A 21,046-nucleotide genomic window follows, 5' to 3' on the forward strand; every position below is an offset into this window, starting at 1 on the left:
AGCACTGTCCCACAGCTTTTTAGTTTGTTCGCTATGGATGTTTGGACAGAGAAGAGCTTGTATGAGAGAGAAATAAATGAAGGGGATATTATATATAAAATGCACAAAGAAAAAAGAATAAAGTAGAGCAGAACAGAGAGAGCAATGAAGACTGAGAAAGTGTTTTAGTGAGTAAATAAATGGATGGTCACAGCAGGTAAAGATTCAGTAGGGCCAGTGCTCCCACCACAGGCTGCATGGTGTATCGCTTGCATCAAAGCTTTGTAGTTGTAATTCATTTCCAACATCCTGCTCTAAGAGTCTTAACATACTGCACCGGAGTTTTGAACATGTGTGTTCTCATTACATCCTGCCAAAACATTACATGCATACAGTCACTTGTAGTATATACTGCTTTCGCGCACAGACACACGAGTACACACAGAGAAGCTGGCATTTCAAGGCGTTCGCTCCTCTGTGAGGCAAGAAGCAGCGTGACAGACCCCAGCGTGCAGAATAAAGACTTATCATCCGCTGTCATTCTCTCCTTACAGACCAGGGGATTTTGCATGGGGCTCGCTGAACCTGGTTTGAGGTTGTTATTTATTTATTTCATCTGTTATCAAGGGCTTGGGAAGCATAACGTGCCTTTGGTGAGGAGGAGTACAATGCGGTACAAACCCCTCAGTGATGGATTTCTCTACTCAGATCCTGTACCACTTTGATTTATGATATAATATAGAGTGATACGCTGCTCATGCTACACAATAGCGCCATGCCCCATACTGATGTAATTTCAGCTCACTGTCGCCTCTTAGCCTATCACAGCCCGCTGTGCTTGAAAAGGGGAGAACCCTCAAATGCACTTCAAGGGCAATCTGATTGAATTAACCAGCCATTAGATGTATGAGATGAGCTGTAATTGCAGGGGTATTTATCTATTCAGATGAATGAGTTTTGACCACAAGGTCATGATACTGCTGCGCTGTCCTCAGGACAACTTGTCTGAGCGCGTACCTGTTTGCATCTCCCTCGGCTGTATTGTTTTAACCTATCATATTCAAGCCTCGATGCTTCGCAAAACAAATTTAGCTCCTTCCAGTGTTGGCACTGATGATGTTTTTTGTAAACCTGCTCAGCAGTGCTCATTCCTCTCCCTCTTGTCGCAGCCCTCGTTAATGACTGGGAGAATAGGAATTAGAGGCAACAAATGAGCCGCAGTGTGTTCATGTCAGTCAGGTGCAATGGGAGCAGATGCTGGGAGCGTTTATACCTCCATGTCAACATGTTCTCTGCTTAATTCACTCGGCGTCTCGCTCTTGTCTCCGTCCCCCGATCTCTCTCTCTCTGCCTTTGAAACCTCCCTGTCTGTCTCTTACTACATTTACATACGTTTAATAAAAAATTCAATCTATAAATCTGACCTATACCCTCTTCCTGTCCATTTTCCTGCAGGCCTGCCCCCGTTGTTCCCTCTGAGAGGAAGAGGAAGTGATGTCACGCCACCACCACCGCTTTGAGAGGGACTACCGGGGACCCTGGGAGCGGAGAGACATCCGTCCTTCTGGCCTCCACAATGGAGGAGCCAATCATAGCTGTGCCTCTGCCGTCGTCAATGGCAACAACCGTCCGGGGCTCCTTCCCCTCCCCGTCATCCCCTCCCTCCTCCCCACCCCGGTTACAGTTGCCGTGACAACATCGAGCAGCGACATAGCGGTCAAGCGAGGCATCCCGGCAGCAGGATCGGTGGCTCCGGCGTCGGCCAAGGTAAGAGCCTCATCCTAATAGATGCCGGGGACACCTGCTTCCCTCTGACTCGTCTTGGAAACCTCTCGCTCTTTTCTCCTCCTCTGTCAAGTTTCTTTTTAGTCTTTGTCTCTCCCCGTGACAACTTTTTAATCTGTGATGACTCCCCAGTTGGACATAATCCTACTTTCTCCATGCTTTTGAGGCTTTCCAACTTCCCTCTCTCTCTCACTGTCTTCCAGTTCTCCTCTCACAGTTTCTCCAAATGTTTCTGTACTGTCCAACTCCCTGGCATGCCTGTCTTCATGGTTCAACTGTCTCAGCTCTTCAAGCCCCTCCACTCTCTCTTTCTCTCTCTCTCTCTCTCTCTCCCTCTCTCTATCTGTCCAATTCCACATTCTTGCCAAACAATTTCCCTTCCATCTTCATTTTCTCTCTCTGCCAAATGGCAGGCTTGTCCTGCCTTTGCCTCCTTGGTAATTTTCTTCTTTCATTATGTAAATGACCTCTGACAGTGGCTCAGATGGGTGCTACTGCTGTTAGAAGTAGTCATAGTTGGTGCTTTTCTTACAGTGCAAACAAAACAAAGGACCACATCATTATAAAAGATCCAGAGTTCAGATATATATTAGATTTTTTAAATAGATTTTTAAAAGAAAGCCTATTTCTCTTGTGGCTCCTATTCTAACCTCTTCTTTGTTAATGGAGGTTTAGCTTACTATAGGTATAAATTATCACCAGGTAATATAGTGACCATGCTATATATTTAATGCACAATGGGTTTATTAAATTTCAATGAGGCCTCAAGTGACAGAAACAGCAATATTTGAAAGTGGTTACTAAACCTACAGGATCCTAATTTGACTGTAGACCATATACCATATTTTTGTTTATGTTTAGACCATATACAGAAAACTACTGCTTGGAAATGTCCGAGTGGTATAGTCAAGAGCCATAGAGTTTGTGATCTCCGCCCCCTTGTCCAGAGATTTGCTAGCTAGCTGGCTCTCAGCAGCGTGTGAAGAGAGGGACCTTTACCAAAAAAAAGAGTTAGACATTTCAGCCTCTCCCCTGCCTCTGCTTCCATGGATACCATTCATCTTATTTCAGCACACCTCCTCAGTATCAGATCATTTGGGTTAATTTGAACTTCAGATCCAGGCTTTTTTTTTTTTTTTTTTTTTTTCCCCTCTGGCACCTTCTCAGTCTGCTGCTCTCGGTGGGGCCTGCACACTAAGAGCAGAGGTAAACAATGCTCTGGTAATTTAGTCCGTAAGTGCACATCATTAGATACCCTGCTGAATGCACTGACCACAGACACAGTAAATCTGCTCTGGCACCGCGTCGGCCCCTCCTTTTGTGCAGCTGAATAATTACATACATCCCAACAAAGTCTTGCCAACTCCCACCGTGGCCATTGTCATCATTCAATGGCTGCCAGGGCAATTAGGGTGCCTTGCCTTGTACGTGAGTGCACATTTGTTTAAAGGTACAGTATATGTGGGAATGTGTGAGCGTATACACAGCAGATATTATGCAGAGCCTTCCCTAGATGCCACTATGTTAGCTTTATTCAGGGATTTACCTTTCTACTTTGTCTTGCCTTTGACAATCCTTTGTAAGACAGGCAATAGAGACCAGCAGCGTTTAAAAAGACAAATATCCAGAGTCTGGGCTCTGCTTTAATTACAGCCTAGAAAAGAAACAGGGGCAGCAAGAGCCGGCCAACACCGTAGGAGCCTTCCTAGCTGTCTGCTGTCCTCACTTGCTCTCTCTTTCTCTCTCTCTTTCTGTCATCTTTGATCAAAGCTGTCAGGGGTCACAAAGAGTCTGACGGACAGATGCAGCTCTCTTTCCTTGGTTCCTGTGTCTCCGCTCCGTCCATGGCTACACTAAAAAGCTGACAGGCTGTTATTGATCTCCACTGTTTGGAGACTCTCTCTTCATAAACACAACAGACCAAGTGGGGACACAGTCCAGCAGCTGGACATCTACTGAAGCGTGCATGGTTTTTGTGTGTGAAAGTGATACTCCAGCACATATTAACCTTTCCAAGTGTGTATAAACAGAGAAATAATTCTCCTTAATGTTAAACGGGACACAGAACGAGCATGTCTTTTGAGTGATTGTTTTTTTGTGTGGTCTGTTATACGTTTTCGTGGTTTGCTTGAGCTTTAATGGTGATGGAAGAGTTGTCTGGTTTGCGTGATGGTGCCGTGTGTGTGTGTGTGTGTGCACATGTGTGTAGGCGTAGGTATGTGACGGTGTGTGTATGACAAATGCTGAGAGTAGAAAAGTACCATCTGGTCACATCCCATGTAAAGCTAACCATATGGAACGGTGGACTATAGTTAATTTAGAGCTACACTTTTTTATCCCCTGTCGGGCCATTAATTAATTTTTATGTATTTTTGTACACTTGTCACGGATATATAGTCACCACACACACTAAATCCATATTGTTAATAACCGTAACTATTTCTGTCTCTCGCTGACGTCCAGGACTTGTGCATGTCAGCAGAAAGCACAGTTTCACTTTGTATCCCGTTGTAGTTCCTCCAAGTGATACTGTCATCCACAGCACAATTTCCTCAGAATATCAGTTCCACTCAACACTCAAATTACCAGGTAATGATTAAATTGACTTCTTTCAAAAAGAGCGGTTGCTCATGTTATAGCTTATTGGATTTGCAAAAATGAACAACAATCCGGCTTTAGCACCATAGCGGCTGAGCAAGTTCCATTTCACCATTATATTGTTGTTTTTTTTCCCTGCATCACTGTGGTACTTCTGTTTATTTCATTCATAAGCTTGCAGATATGTACATTAAGACAGACATGGAAGTGTGACTGAATATAAAACCTGGGTTACAAGCTTGCAGTCCTTGTTTTTTTTTCAAATTGTTGAAAAAAATGATTTGACTATAAAAACCTGTAATCATTTTCATACTGTGCTGTCAACCTGTTAATCCAAAAACAAACGCTACCTGTCCGATTCCTCTCTGTCAGATAACGCCTCCCTTGCATTCAAATAGCGCTTCGCTAATACTGTTAGTGTCACCTGTGTCATGAGTACGTCCCAAACTTTTCATTTTAGGACCGACTCGGCGTACAAGCATTGAAGGTTATTACAAAACTGTGAATGTTAAAGGGAGAGCACTGCTAATGGGATTGTTTTGGATCACAGGACTAAATGAAAACAATGATCCAGAAAAGGCACATATGCATTTAAAAAATATATTCACTTCCTCTGAAAGGTTTTGCAAAAGGACTGTAAATTACATCTATGGTTGGTTAAATGTTTGCACATTGATGTTAAAGTCTGTTATTAAGTGTTAGTAAGGATTTTATAGGGTTTAAACACGGGCCAAAGCTGCGGTTTTTATCTGCCAACACATAATATTCCCCAGAAAGTGTCTTCCCACAGATAGCTCACTGAAACATGTGGATTTCCCCACATGGTTTAATCCCTTAACTTGATAGTTTAAATCCATCCTCTCTGGATGTTTATTAGCACCAGTACTGAGATTTGTAATTCTTTTACCAATCCCTACTGAACACAAAAGCAGGAGCCATAGTGGATATTAGAAAAATATACAATTATGTATTGATCCAAAGAGTGCTACAAAATAATAACTGCTCTTAGTATGAGGTCATAGCTTGTAAGCCTTTGTTGATTCTCTCTAATCTTTTCGATCTGATTTACTTCTCTCCTGCTGATTGAATTTGGTTTCTATTCTACAACGCGGTCTCAAGCCAGCCGAATGAACTACAACTTCAGCTTCTAGCCATCTCATTAGTTCATTGTTTGCTGGAAACAAGCCCTAAGTAGGTTGGTTAACTTCCAATAGTAGCTGTGTCATATGGCCAATAGTACTGTAGCTGCAGTACTATATGCAATAAGGGGAGTCTGTAGAGATTTCCGGTCCAGTAGTCCAGTAGAGATTTTGTGAAGATTACCCTCTCTGTGTTGTAATATTTTAACAATATTGTAGATGTAGGGCTGAAATATATAAAAAAAAAACATTTTTAAATCATGTGCATTGAATTGATTGGTAAATGGTAAATGTAAATTCTGTTGTTTCAAATGTCTTCTTCAGTCTACTTTTTATTGTTGTGGGCAGGACAAGAACAGATAAGTAGTGCTGTTATGAAACATACTTTAATATCATGTCATGATGAGCCATCAGTGGTCCTTCTGGTTTCACATTGTAGTCATTGTACAGACTGTCATGTATTTGCAAGTGTATGGATGACACATGCTGCACGTGCTGACCTAAATCGACTGCTCACAAGAAAACAAAGTAGCATCCAAGCCAACAGCTCGGTAAACAATGAAGACGGGTAAGCTCCATGTTTACCTTTTTAGATCTTCTGTTTATTAAAGACGTGTTACCGCGGCTTCATCTACAATACCCTACCTCTGTTGGATCCTCAGCTGATATGGATTCAATGTAATACCTGCTGCTGGCAGTCCATTAAAGCAGTTCTCCCCAGCAAGGCCAAATGAAGCGTTCTGTTCTGCTGAGCACGTCTTGACAAGAACGGCTATACATCCATTTCTTTCGATTGGCTTATTTGTCTTACCCCTTTTCATGAACTGATGATATCATCCCATGACAGATCTCACCACCTGGCAGAGATTCTTTAACAGTTAGGGGTCACTCCATCTTCCAGTGCATACATTTAAAAGCTATGGTGGTATACACGTTGAGTGCACTGTATTTCTGTACTTTCAAAGGTCTGTTTTCAAAGCTGATATATATATTTTTTTTTTTTTCACAAAAACTTTTCCTTCTAACACAAGTAAGTGTCAAGAAAAAAAAAAAATCCCTATTTCTAAGCATTGACAGCACCAATCAATAGAACTCGTCTTGAAACAAAATCACACATTGTGTCTTGTTGGTCATTGATTTGAGCCAGGTCAGCTAGCCAATGGATTGAAGCAGACCGCATACTGTTTCCAACACAACATGGTATCCAGAGAACAGCAGGTGTCATGGCCTCACTCTGACACAATCAAAAAAGAGAGAAAACTCACAGAAAGCATGCCTCTTCGGACTGATTCTTTTTTTTTTTTTTTTTTTTTTTTTTTCTACAACCAGTCCAAGGCATTTGTGTCATTTTCCTGACACATGAGTGACAAGGAGAAAAGATTACGATAAAATATATTCTGGTCAGCTTTGAAGCGTTCAACTTTTTAAAGGCAACTGCAAAAACAGTATGTTCTGACTGTGTTTTACCTTTGTAGTGCATTAGCAGCGGTTTAGCTTTTTATTCTTTTAATCTTTTTTATTTTTCCGGGACTTTAAAAAAGTCTCTATGTGAACATCAGTCTTCTGTCAGGGAGACCGGTAATGAATAGACTGGAAAAATTCAGAAATCATCAAATCTCTGTTGAGTTTGAGGCTAAAAGGGGAAAAAGTCTTTTGAAAACTGGGATAACCTTGTGACGAGTTGCTGTGAAATGTATTGAATATGAGATGATTAAAGTTTAAGAAGGCGCACACCAGGGAAACTGGATGAGGGAGACAGAACGGAGACAGGAAGGTGGGGGGTAGGTAGGTGAGAGTTGCTTTTGAATTAGCTTCAGATAGGAGAGGAAACTACAATTGTTCTATCAAATAGTGGAACTCTATCAACTAGATAAGATGAAACTTTACATTTTGAAAGCAGACAGACTCACGATGGGGTGTTAAAGAAAACCTGCTTTTCTTATGAGGAAAGCCAAGAACACTAAACCTATCCTGGAAGAAAAATGATTGCTTCACAGCTTGAAATAATGTGAGCCTTTTGTTACATTATACTGTCTGACATAAATTGATGATGCATCCAGTTTAATGGCATAATTCAGGGCATTTATACTTTACCAGAAATGTTGATGTTAATGTTTAACTGTTAACAATAAAGGGTATTGTGTTGTACTTTTATTTCTGACATTTAAACTGAGATTAAAATCCAAAATATACACTCCTGCTAAATACCAAGTAGCGTAGGCTTTCTGAGGTGCCGTTATCTTCCTCTGAGGAGCAGGAAAGTAAACAATCTTCACACGCTGCTGCCTGGATTTGATTTATTAGCTTCAACTATATGTGTTGCCATTCTATCACTCGCTGCATGCCATTTGCATTCACTGTGAAAATGTCACAAAATCCAGCTCTCAGAAGACTCTTCTTCAAAAGTAGACCAAACTGATTGATGAGAAAAACCTTATTTCACCACCGTAGCTTTCATTTATTATCCATATGCCATCATGTAAAACCTCAAGGCTTTTTCATAGGTGAGTCAAATGTCTCTTTATCTGCCTTTCAGTGATTGAACAGTTATGCAATTTTAAACATGTTGAGCCAGAGGTCTGTTGCACATTTTGTTCTTTGTAAGTGGTTAAGTGATGCGTGCGTCTGAGTGTATTTTACTGCTAAAAGTCAGCTTGTCTGACACACTGCTGAGACAAACCTGTCAGCTCTTTCTGCCTTGTCCATCTGGTTGAAATGTCAGTTTGGATCAAGACAGCCCTCACTGGGTATGCAGAAAGCCACCCTCAACAATTTGACATGCCACTATTAAAAATGCCATTTCCTTTTTGCTTCTTCTGATTGGATTTTTCCTCACTGGGAAAACAGGATTTGAATTCCTGGCACCATACAATACGCCCGGTGTTTCCAAGTAATACATTCATTGCTCAGCTTGTCTAGTTAACTGCGTACACCTGATTTTAATTGGTTTGACAGTTTATGAATTAAACGTCATCATTTTCCTATTCCAGTGTTTTACTTTCCATTAATCATGCATTAATTCTTTATGATCATTTTTTTCCATTCACACAAACATGATGTTTGTGGACAAACAAATCCGCTGTCAGGCATCCGCAACAGAATCATTAAAAAAACAGTGGACCTCAAGGGAGCAAAGAAGGGATTAAGCAGTGATTTTCCTTAAGAGGATATATGGAAACTTTTGAGTGTTAACGAGAGGCAGTGATTGTGTGTTTACCAGGAGCGATTGCACCAGGGTCTGGATGTCTCGGCACCATGTGGGGAGAATTAAAGCTTTCCACTCGGAATCAGACCAGGCAACGCTGCAGTGATTGCTAATCAAGGATAGCGATACAGAGCCAGACAGACAGACAGAAAGCCAAACAGCCTGAAAGACAGAGAGACACACACCTCAGTCATGAGGACTGCACACTGTCAAACTGTCAGTGGAAAGACACTGTAAAAAGGGAACTGTCAGACTTCATCTTTTTGTTATCAGCATTTGAAATCGGACGGATGGAAAATGGGAGTCATGAATCTGATGACAGATTTATCAGAAATCTCACACCCTCATCACACAGTCAGGACATCATCATCATGTATTGTCAACAGAAAATATTGACAGCATTCTTCTCGATTTGAAAAAAAAAAAATCCACATCAAAATGAAACTGGCAGATGTGGAACGATAACAATGCAACAGGTCAAAGAATAGGTGAAGGCAAGCGTTATCTTTGTCTGTCTTGTCAATCTCACTGTGACAGGATGTTCCACAGGTTTCAGGTTTCCAATCCGTATCCTCTCATGGGTCCTCCTGTGTCTGTCTTCCTGTCTGCAGGGCTAGAATCCCAGCTGACCTTTTGTACCAACAGTGGAGCACTGCATTTATCCATCCAACTGCCTGTTTTTCCTGTCACAATTCTGCAAACCTGGACAAGTCCTTGTTCTCCCTGCTTTCGATGCATCTGCTTCATCAGAGCTGGATTTTTAACCCTGATTGAGACACAAGTAACAGAAGCAGAGACTAGGTTTTGTTCTAAAAGCCATGAATATCCATAAGTAGGAGACATTTATGGGTCCTGGCATCGGGGTGAGTTTGTGCTGGTTATAGCAGGCTTTACAAAAGACCACATGCACAGCCATGGCAGGAGAAAAGAAGATGGTCCAATAAGGGATTGCTCTCCTCTTTTTCTGCTGTGTTTTGGTTGTGTGGGTGGGAATAGAAAGCATCCTCCTCAACACACTGTCTGTCTTATGAGTCTGGCTCCAAACTGACGGCCTGATGGCTCAATCTAATAAGCAGTCATTGGATATCAGATTCAAATCTCTCTCTGCTTTGTGAAAGATGAGATGCAAGGCCCCTCTCTATTTATGTCACAATGACTATGCAATATGAGTGTGTGATATTGAAAGGGCTGAGGAGTGTGTTGTCATCCAATACTGTGCATCTGCTCTCCCAGCAGTACACAGAGATCATTGTCTGGCTGGTCTTTGACTGAGCAGAAACTGGGGCTCGTCGGACATCATAACACAAACAAAGGTGTGTTTGCAAAGTGCACATTCATCTCAGAGACTCTATATTTTCTTTTTCTTTCTGCTGGTCTTCTGTACTTGCCACTACTTTGTCTACTGTGCTCAAAGATGGGGTTGGAAAATTAGGAGCTTATTCTGCTCCCTGCAGCAGCCTGATTGATGAAAGTAACAGTCATAGAAACCCCTTCCCTGCTTTATCACCCTTGCTTTTTATCTCCCTCCATCACACATCCATTACTGTTTCTATCTAATTCTTCAGCCCATCTCTCTCCTTCCACCCGACCACCACCCCTCTAGCCACTTCAAACAACTTCTTGTCTTTGTTGAAGCATAGATCCTCATTCCTGCGTCAGCGTTGCCTCCCTCTGAGTGCGCGTGTGTGAAATTGGATTGCTGATCCGTTGGCGCTGAGTGGCAGAGATGTAATATGGGATAGCGGCAACCGCATGCTCTGATGCCGGAGACAGCTGTTACAGGACACCGAGGGATCACAGATGACGCTTGACTCCTAGTACTCATCTCTTCAAGACTGGAAATGCTCTCGGCAAATCTTATGACAACATAAAGGAGAACACAGCCGAACAACAAACAGAAACGCACAAGGCTGTGGTCAGGCAGAGCACACTCTGCAGCATGTGTAGGGTTGTCAGATTTGCTCGATTTGCTAAAGTGTCAAGGGGTCATTGTTGATCCCTGGGTAATTTGAAGTGCCTGTCGTCTTAGATTTGCTATTATCATTTGTCATCCCTGCCACCACAGCATCTCACTCCCGCACCTCCTCCTAACAGGGTGAGAGATCTGTGTCGAAGGTGAAAGTGATACTTCACCCAAATTTATCTTTTGATATCAAACAGTCATCCTCTATAGACTTGTAAAGTGGCTGTAAAAAGTTGTAGTTTGTTCCCTTATAAAAACGGAGGCTGCGATTGGTTCCTGTCGCTGTCGGGTGTTGGGGTCTAGTTGGGGCCAAGTTTCCACAGCAGAAATAAAACATACATAGAAACTTTTTAAAATCCCTCCTGCAGCATTGTCTGCTTCTTTGCTTTCCATCCCTGCTATCAGTGTTTTTTTGGTGCAAAATATTGCTAAATCCATTCCTCTTTGCACTGTCGCCCTCCTCTAAGAGAAACCACCAGAAGTAGCTTATGTAGCTGTATATTGGCAGAATTGATGTTATGATGATTTGACTGAATACTAGCTGACCACAGCTGTTGTTCCATGTCATTGAGGAAACTACAAACTATTGGGAACCACCTCATAAAAAAGGTGACGTGCTTTTTGTGATTTTCTGTTACTTTTATACTGTTATGATGTTGGATGTTTAGGTTAAACATGCTCAAAGGTCTAAAACTTGAGGTGAACTTATGTAACATGCTCCTTGTAAATCAAGAGCCAGGGCAATGCTTTGTTTGCTGTGTCACCTCTACTTCCTCCTCATGATGACATCAGATTGTTCGGCCGTCCGTTGGTAGCCTTTGTTGCTAAGGTTGTTCCATGGGTTGTTCACATTGTCCACTCGCATATTTCGGGTCAAATTCAGGCTTGAAGATGTACAGATGTAATTTTGAAGTTTCCATTTTGAGTAAAGAATTAGAAAAATGAAGTGAAATCCTACTACTATTGTTTGTTAACGTAGCCTCCAGAGCCGCCAAAGTCCGCCAAGGGGCAGCTTCCTGGAGCTGGCCAATCAGGAGAGAGTGAGATCATCGGAAGGGCTGCCTTAAAGAGACAGGAGGTAAAACAGCCTGTTTCAGACAGAGGCTGAACTGAAGGGCTGCATAAAGAGCCAATATAAGATAAAAAACGAAAATTTGAACTGTAAATCATGCAAAAATATTCCAGTGGAGGCCCAGAAAATAAATATAGATCTGGAAAAATGTGCATGATACATCCACTTTGAAGGTTTGTAGCCCAAAATAAGTTTTAAATCAGTCATTTTACTCCCCAATTTACACCAGTGCACCTGTGATTCAGAGGTTTACATGCAGAATATTTATTTATAGAGAAGTGCGATGTAGCAACGTAGCAATGTGCTAATGTTAGGGAAAATATTAACATGCCATTGTCAGCTGGGTCTATGAAAAGTATTTGCTGCATATTTTAGAGACTACTTTTTTTTTTTTTTTACAAAGCAGTAGACATCATTTCAGTGAATCCAAAGAAGGACACTCTGCTCTCTAGTTAAAGGCTGCCATTCATCTATCTTTGTAATTGAGCACATCATCAAATGAGTGGATCAGCTCTCTAGCCCTTCAAAGACCCACATTTAGCACCCATATTCCCCTTCAAGTGTTATATGAACCCCATGCTGAGCCTAGCTGATTGTATGTCATTTGGTTTTCGTCTGGTGGGGAAAAAAAATCCTTCATCTGCCAGTCTTTTTCCCCTTCCTCCATACCCAGCCCCCCATCCCTTTGTCTGTCCTGTTCTACAATTGCCGAATAAAGAGCGGTGGCATTTAAAAAGGTCCACATGTGGAGGGGGAGTGCTGCCACCTTAAGGTTAACTCCATACGAAAGGTGATGGTGAATGCTGGCTTTTAAAGCATCAATCATGTCATGTGGAATATCGGATATCAGTGAGGAGGCAGACTGAATAGCGTTTAAGATGCACAGGTAAACAATACATCACTCTCCAGCATGTCTAGCACTTCTCTCAGGTTTGTCTCACACCTGTGATATTGAGGTCTGCCGGTGCTCTCAGTATCAGTTACGTGCAGCAAAAGACACCAGAGGTTTTTTTTTTCCATGTTTGGCTTGTGAGCTGCCCAGGCTGTATTTGTGCAAATGAATATGGCTACAAAAAGAGTAGTTATGGACAAATGCCCTCAGATGCTGCCTGAGGCAGAATCTTGACTCCTGGTAAAAGTAAGACATTTACTCTTTCATTCTTATTTGAAAAAGGTAGACTAAAAGTGCCTGCACTTTCTTTGACAGTGAATAGACATTGACAGCCTTTGCTTTGAAATTTCTTTGGTTGACTTGGTAAGGTTTTCAGTCGGATGCACAGAAGAGACAATAAGTGAGGCTTAAGAGAGGTTTCTTGGAAATACTTGGAAACAAAATCATTAACCGATTGACTTTGTGCTCTTCTACCCCCTGAGCTGATATCTGGGAAGGATCCTGGCCACATTTTGTTTAGCTTCAGTGTCTCAATTGAATAACACAGAACCTGAGGTACAGAGGCAGTGGACCAGGAGAAGGAATTTAGCTTCTTCAACAAGTATCAGATATCAGTGATAGATGACGGACAGATAAACGATACAATGCATTTTCAGGCAGTCCAACACTTTCTTCCAGGCTGAAATATCTCCACAACTATTGAATGGATTGCCATGAAATTTGGTACACATATTAACGGGGCTCTTAGGATAAATTGTAATGGCTTTGGTGATCCCCTGACTTTTCATCTAGTGCCACAATCAAATCAAAATTGTCACTTATCCAGTAAAATATTTCAACATCTAGTACATGGATTGACTTTAAATTTGGCACAGACATTCATGGTTCCTAGAGGATGAATCCTAATGATTTCAGTGATCCCCTGACTTTTCCTCTAGCTCTGTTCTAGGGCAATTGTGATTCAAACTGAAACGTCTCAAAGCACTGGATTAATTGCCATCAGATGTGATACAGACATTAATGTCCCCCACAGGGTGAATTATAATCAGTTTGGTGATCCCTTAACTTTTCATCTAGTGTCATCATTTGCAAAGTTTTAATTTATCCAATATTTTTGGTTTATGAACAAATACCTGCAAAACAAATGGCATTCACTGTAGGCACTGAAATGATGGATTTTGCATCATGCTGTACTGTAACTATAGCAATAGCAAAATTAAACACAGTAAAATTCCAATAAGATATCATTATACAAGGTACAATCATACTAATATTTTATGAGCTGTTTTGCCATTTACAGGTTTTTCAAACTGTAATTGCTTGATAAACTGATATTCCATCTTCTTGTATAGTTATCCTATTTAGTCTGTCACAATAAAGATTGGGAATGTTACATAGTGCTTGAGGTAAGGTTGTTTTTCTTGAAATCTAACAAGGTCCTCATTATAGAGGACCCTTTTCTTGGACCCCAGACAACTTTTTATCTGTCTCTCATTATTCTTCCATTTCTCTCTGTCCATTATTTGACTGTCAGTCCCTGGTATTGTAGTCCGGTTGCTGTGGGCCTGCCCTGTGCACTGAGCTCAGGGGATCCTCAGCCATCCATTTAAATAATACACACATAAATAATAGATATATTTTAAATGCAAATTCTAAAAGGGACTTTGGGGGTGACTCAATCATGCAGCATTTGTGGTTTGACCTTAACTCAGGCTAACAAATTACTGGGAGCTCGGTGTTTCTCATTAGGAGCTCCACGCATCATCACACTGCCAAGTACTCCTGTGCCATCACCATAACCACAACCACTGTATACACATCTGAATGTTTTCTTTTCATCTTTACACAGTTTAGTAGTTGTGAACTTTTACATGTGCTGTTTTTTTAGCACTGTTGCCGTACAGTTTTAAGCATTTAATGACATGCAGAGTTTGGAGTAACACATTAAATGAAATAGTATCATTTAAATATTACAGTGGCTGGGGTGATCCATAATTTATTAACAGGAACAGCTTAAAGGTTCTGATATTAGTGTAGAATACAGAGGACAATGTTGCTGTTACTCTAGTTCTCCAAAAGGTATTTTTCACAGTAAATCACCCAGTGACTGCTGGGATGAGTATCAATAAAAACGTACATATGATTATGAGAATTGGGCAGTTGGTAAAAGTAAAAGAAGTTTAATTAACATATTAAAGTAAAATTAATCATTCTGCAGAAAAATGGTCCATTATTTGATCTGTTTTAACATTTTACATTATTTGATTGCTAATACTCAATGTGAAAGCAGCCTTTTACTGTTGCCACTTGCCAAGAAGGTTTGAGTTTAATTCAATGGTCCCAAACACTGGGGTCAGACCTCCTCCAAAGGGTCACAAGTTAAATGTTAGGGGTTGTGAGATGATTAATGGGGGAGAAAATAAGAAAAAAGCAAGCTCTGCAACATAAATTTGTATTAATTTTTTGGATTTTTCAGTTAACTTTGCTTTTTTACAGAATATTGGATAATAATACCTCTTGCAGGCAAAATGGTTGGGAACCACTGATTTGAATAATTAATTTTTATATTATGAGCTTACTAGTAACTATAGCTGTAAAACAAATATTATGGAGTAAAAAGAATATTTACCTCTGAAATGCAATGGAGATGAAGTATAAAATAGAAGAAAATGGAAATAGTCAACTAAAGTGTCCATAAAATTATACTAGTACTAGGTACTAACTAATACCAATTACAGTAATCGAGTAATTGTACTTAATTACTTTCCACCACTGGAATTTGGAGGGAAAATACAGGAACTTGGTGCTACAGCAGCCTGTAGCACTTGAGAGAAATTAAGGTTAACAAAATATTTCCAGTATCATAATGGCCATCCTTCATCTATATGTATTGACTTGGTTGAATGTTGCAGGAGGTTGGTTGCATGCTATCTCAGCATGCACTGGGTGAGGAGTAGAATAGACCCCAGACAGGTCGCTAGTCAATGCCTGGCCTACCAACCACAGAGACTCCCGACCTGCACATCTGGACTCTCATGCAGACACAGGTTCAAACTCAAGACCCTCTTGCTGTGAGGCAGCAGTGCTAACGGCTGAGACACCGTGCTACCATTTATGAAGATGAAAATACCTTGAAAAACAGCAGAGTATTTGGAAACGATTGAAACAATAAATCTGAACTGTGTATCATCATGGGGACATTAACTGCATCTTGCACACAAATTCTAAGATGTGTTTCCATAGAGGACAACAAAATATTTCAGGATAGCAAATATCTTACTGCACTTAACAATTATTGTGCTATAAAGATAGGTAGTATGAGTTATTTTATAATAAAGTGGTGCTTTGCTGATTGGATTTAAGATTATGTCTAACTCTTGACTGCTTCAGCATCGATTTGCCAGTGCTACTTAGCAACAGTTGCTCTACTATTGCACCGAGTCTGGTCTCCGCATTCCTCGCTGTTAAAATCAACAGCTGGCCATCAGAGTTACCAACAATCTATAAGTCCCTCCTAATCCTTGACACATGTTTTGAGTGTCTCTGCAGCCACAAAAATGTGGATCATCAGAGGAACAACAAAGGCCACACAGTTTGTCTTCCTCTGTAATGTTGCTCTAATAACAGCATTGCCAACTGTATTGCAACCGTAATCAGATTAGATACTTTTGGGAAATAACAGTTGATAATATTTGAAGAGGAGGATAATATCCCTATTCAAATTAGTCTGCAAATTGGAATGGAATAAATTGTCTGTTCAACATAATACTTTACTGAGTCTAGAGGCAAAGCAATCCAAAAGTAATTGAAAGCAATTAGATTATGATTACTAAATTTGATTAATCTGGTGAATTACACAACTGGTTGACAATTTTAAGTAGGTAATCTGTAACAGATCAGTAATATGTAACAAAATACATTGTTCAAGTTAACCTCTCTATGGGTAATACATTGCGGCACAAGTGACAGAATATTGGATGTTCTGCATAAATAGTATTACTCAGTAAAATATGAAGTTCTGTTCTCTGAACTAAAAGCAGCACTCAAAAAAAGCATTAACTTAACTTTTGTTTTTATTCTTCAGCTTAGCTTTTAAACTCAGTAGGCAGTGACTTAAGCTGTAAAGTTATTTTCAACAAAGTAGAGAAGTAAACTAATTCCACCATAATCAATCATTGTCAGTGTAACACCTTTATTAAATCAGGTAATTACTTTATAATTGCTTGGTACTGAAGTGGAGCACTTCTTTACATACTGGGGTGATTATGCCTTAAATTGCTATACAGGTGTGTAAGCAACTTTGTGTGTCGTGACTCTCATTATCACGGCATCAGCGCAGGAGTACTGGACTGGACGCTTCTTCTGTTGTCTGTTTAAGATGTACTGATCTGTCTGTGTAGCACTGTTGTCTCAGCGCCAGTGGACTTGGCGGGTCTGATTCAGCAGTGTTCTCCGCCAGCCATGCCAGGAGCTACTGTCTGTCATTGCCTGTCATTTAGTAAGAGAGAGAGAGAGAGAGAGAGAGAGAGAGAGAGAGAGAGTGTACATGTGTGTGTCGTGACTTGACACAAATGAAAACGTAAGGTATGATTGTTCTATCACTGCTTGCTCCCTCCCTGCTTCCATTATGATATCCTCTGTTCATTTGATCCATTACTGGTGCTATTACTGTGAACTACAGCCCTAAGTGTCAGCCCAGTTTGAGCCATATTTCCATTTTACTCAAGAAAAATAAAAGAGTCTGTCCCACAACACTACCTTTCCTCTGTGTTGAGATTGTTTTTGTTGTCGTTGGAAATTCTCAAGCTGCCAGCTCAATTACGATGCCGAGTTCGAGGGGACCGTTCGCGCGGTCCTGCCATATCTTGAGTCACTCCCGATGACGCTGCGGTGTATGTCAGGGCAGCGCATAAGGAGAACACTTTCAAGGTCAGATTGAAATTGGAACCATTTCATCATGAGGCATTATGGGAAGTGCTGTGCATCTGAGGGGGCAATAAATATTGTCAAATTCGAGCCAAGCACAGTCAGTATACGGCGCTCGCCTGTGTTATTTTTAGGGCTAGGATTTATCGTGGACATGTTACTTTTTGCAGCGCTGTTTAAATGTTAACTGTTGCAGATCTATGACCGACCCTTCCAGTGATGTCATGATTTGATCTTCACTTTTCCTCTCTTAATGCCAGCATGAGTCTGAACGCAAACTCTGTAGTGAAGCTCACAACTATCACAAGAAGAATATGGGAAAACGTCATTAGCATAACATTTCATTTCAGTAAAAGGGACCTTTTAACAGGATGTGTCAGCAATTGAAATGCAAATAATATATGTTGCTCAAATGAAGAATGTGGCTCCTGGCAGGTGTGTTAATCTGCTGCTGCTAAAAAAAAATCGCCACCACTGACCAGAACGCGGAAATGACTTTGCTATGATTCTGCGAGCGAATGGGAAATGAAGAGAATATTGAATGTATTCTGTATCTGACAAGATGATGTCCTTCATTAACACAAAAAAAAAATCCACAAACTATTAAACCTAGCATGTCATGATTCAGTTTGGCTCACAGATGTGACAAGAAGCGGATGTTAATATCTCTGCTCGAAAGGGCATTCTCGGTTTGACACAATCAAGGACTCGTATTGTTCACTCGCTGGGAGAAATCTTAATTATGTTTCGACAAGCAAACCACATCAGATACCACTTGAACAGAGACTTTTACCAAGGGCACAAAAAGCTCAGAGTATATTGTACTTTTTAGTAGGCTGTTTGTGGATGTGCAGTTGGCCATGGATTGCAAGTATTTCCCAATACTTTATTGAAGGGCAGACGAGGCTGCATCACATTAAATCACAGAAACTCCGGAACAATCCAATTCAAAATGGACTGAGAAATTATCTTGGGTTTTGTGGAGCCATAATAGAAATTATTGAAAATGAGGGTGATTGTTTTGTTACTGAAAATTGTGTCTGCCAACTTGGAAATGAAACATTTTATCCAGACCATCATGGCTTTGTGTGTGTGTGTGTGTGTGTGTTGGGTTTTTTTTTTTTCTTTTTGCAGAAGAATAAAAGCAGAGTGAAGAACATGTGGGTGTGTCTGTTTCCCGGCAGAGTGATTACTGTACCTTGACAAGGTTAAAAATGAATAAGTGCAGCTGAATAAACTGTTGGATGACAGCTGCTGATTTGAACCGTGATGCCTACACAATATATGCTTGACGAAAATAGAAAAACAGAACATCCAGGATCAGCAAGGTCACCGCTTTGAATTTCTTTGCCTACACAATTGTGTATTCTCATACCAGATTGCTTTAAAAAAAAAAAAAAAAGTAAGTTTAGTATGAAAGTAAATCATGATTCTCAGTATGCACACATAAAATGGAAAATAGAAATACCGCAGGATGAATAGTGAATGTCTTGAATCATATCAGATTACTAATGCAGCCAATTTGCCCTGATAAATGGCATTGTGGCACTGAACACCCAGGAATCTGTTGGCCGGCCCGCTTCAAGGGCAAATATTGGCACTATGGCTTGATTCGCACAGAAAGCAGGTATTTTCATGTTTGTACACACACAATGGCGATACAATTTGCTTAGTAGTTGAGTGGTAAGGTGGTCGTCTTACAATGCAAAGATTATGAGTTCAGATCCTGCTTTTGCCATCCTACACGTAGTCTGAATCGTTGAAGTTCTGACACATAGTAGCAGTATTTGTGTTTAAATTACTCGACATGGAATGCATTTCAGATCTTGAAAGAAATAAAAAATTCAATACAAATGTAGTCATGTGAAACACGTCTTCACTGAAGGTCATAAGCTACATCACATGTTTGTGAAAGTAGATTTTTATACCCCAACAGCATATAGCGAAGATCACAATGAATTATTTTAAAGAAAATCAAGAGGTTTGCTTCTTGTCAAATATTTTTGGCAGACCGAGTAATTTGTTTTTTTTTTTCTCTTCTTAATCTTCTTCTTCTTTGTCTGCTTCTTCTTCCTTCTTTTTTCTTCTTCCTCCTCCTCCTCTACTCCTCCTGAGATTATTTGGTGTTATTCATCTAAGTGCTCAGACCCCACTCATTTCCGCTTGCGGCTATATTTAGGGCCCAAGCACCATGTGGAGTGAAGGCCCTATTGTATCTGAAGGAATTATTATCATTCTTCTATATTATTCTTCTCCCAAATGAATCGCATATTTGAAGGGCTAAAGGTGCTCGAAAACTCACAGAAGTGATTAAAAAAATGATACGTTTTAGCCCTCACCTTTAAATTTGACATAGATGAATAAAATTTGGTAGGCACATGTGTCATGTCCAGACTTACAAAAAAGCCTCTTGAAGCCATACCGTATGCCCAACAGGTAGTCAGCCATTTTGAATTTACTATGAATTTTTTGCATAGTTTTTGCCATTTGCAGGCATTGTACTTTAATGAACTCCTCCTGGAGATTTAACCGGAGCGACTTCAAATTTGGTCGGTGTCATCTAAAGACCTTTCCGATGCAAAGTTATTAAAATTGTGACATTCATTAGGTGTTTTCTGAGATGAATGTGATATAAATATGTTACACAATTGCTTGGATTATTTTCACTCTAAATCCCTAATTTGACTTTTTAAGATGATGTGGACCCTCACCTCTTTGCTGAACTGAATATTTGTTCACTTCCCAGCATAATGTTCCTTCTACTGTGTCCAGTGTTCCTTATTTTATATTAAAGTGCCCCTCAAAAGATCTAGGTTGAGCTATCATTACCAAGTAAAAGGCATTTTTTCTCTTTCTGCTGAAGGCCCCTACTTAAAATTTATTGTGGTCAAAGAAAAAGAAAACATTAATATTTATCAGGTGGGAACACAAGGAGAAGAAATGTAATAGTTGTTCTAATTCAAATCCTTTAAATTTGTATTGAGCGAGGTAAGGATGTGACCAGAAATCTCTTGGTGTGTGACCTGCATATTTTTCTGGTAAATGAGACATGTTAAATGATGTGCCAGAGGGAAAATGGGTCTTTTCAAGCAGCACACACTGTTCCGATCATCACAGATAACCAAGCTGGAAGGCCAGGGACCTAATTTAAGGGCTATTTACCATACGCCAGATTTTCAATGGAGCTGCACCCAGCTGCATAGACGGACAAAAGTGTAGAAATCCTGCAAAAGAAAAGGATTTAAACCTGGCATAGCCTAAAAGACAATCATTTTATATTTTCTGCAGTTTACAAAAGCACCGGTAATTAATAATTTATCCGACTCATCTTGAGATCCTTTGTCCTTTGTGAATGTTTTGTGAGCTCCTCCTCAGTCTTAGTACACTGCATTGAGAATGAGGCACTACAGGAAAAGAGGACCACTTCTATCAGAAACAACGAGGTGGGATGTATTTAATTCCAGGGCACATCTTCTGGTTGTATCAC

General features: G+C 40.4%; 1 protein-coding gene across 3 annotated transcripts in view; it reads left to right on the forward strand.

Moving 5' to 3' along the window:
- LOC122965383 (kelch-like protein 29) overlaps positions 1-21,046 on the forward strand; it is a 219,385-nt gene that overhangs the window by 79,289 nt on the left and 119,050 nt on the right. For all 3 annotated transcript variants that reach the window (XM_044329397.1, XM_044329398.1, XM_044329396.1), the window contains one exon: positions 1,435-1,746. In XM_044329397.1, the coding sequence (XP_044185332.1) occupies positions 1,474-1,746 (273 nt within the window). In that variant the 5' untranslated portion in view covers positions 1,435-1,473. The remainder of the gene's footprint in view (positions 1-1,434; positions 1,747-21,046) is intronic.

Source organism: Thunnus albacares, chromosome 16 (genome assembly GCF_914725855.1).
Source record: "Thunnus albacares chromosome 16, fThuAlb1.1, whole genome shotgun sequence".
Classification (NCBI taxonomy): domain Eukaryota; kingdom Metazoa; phylum Chordata; class Actinopteri; order Scombriformes; family Scombridae; genus Thunnus; species Thunnus albacares.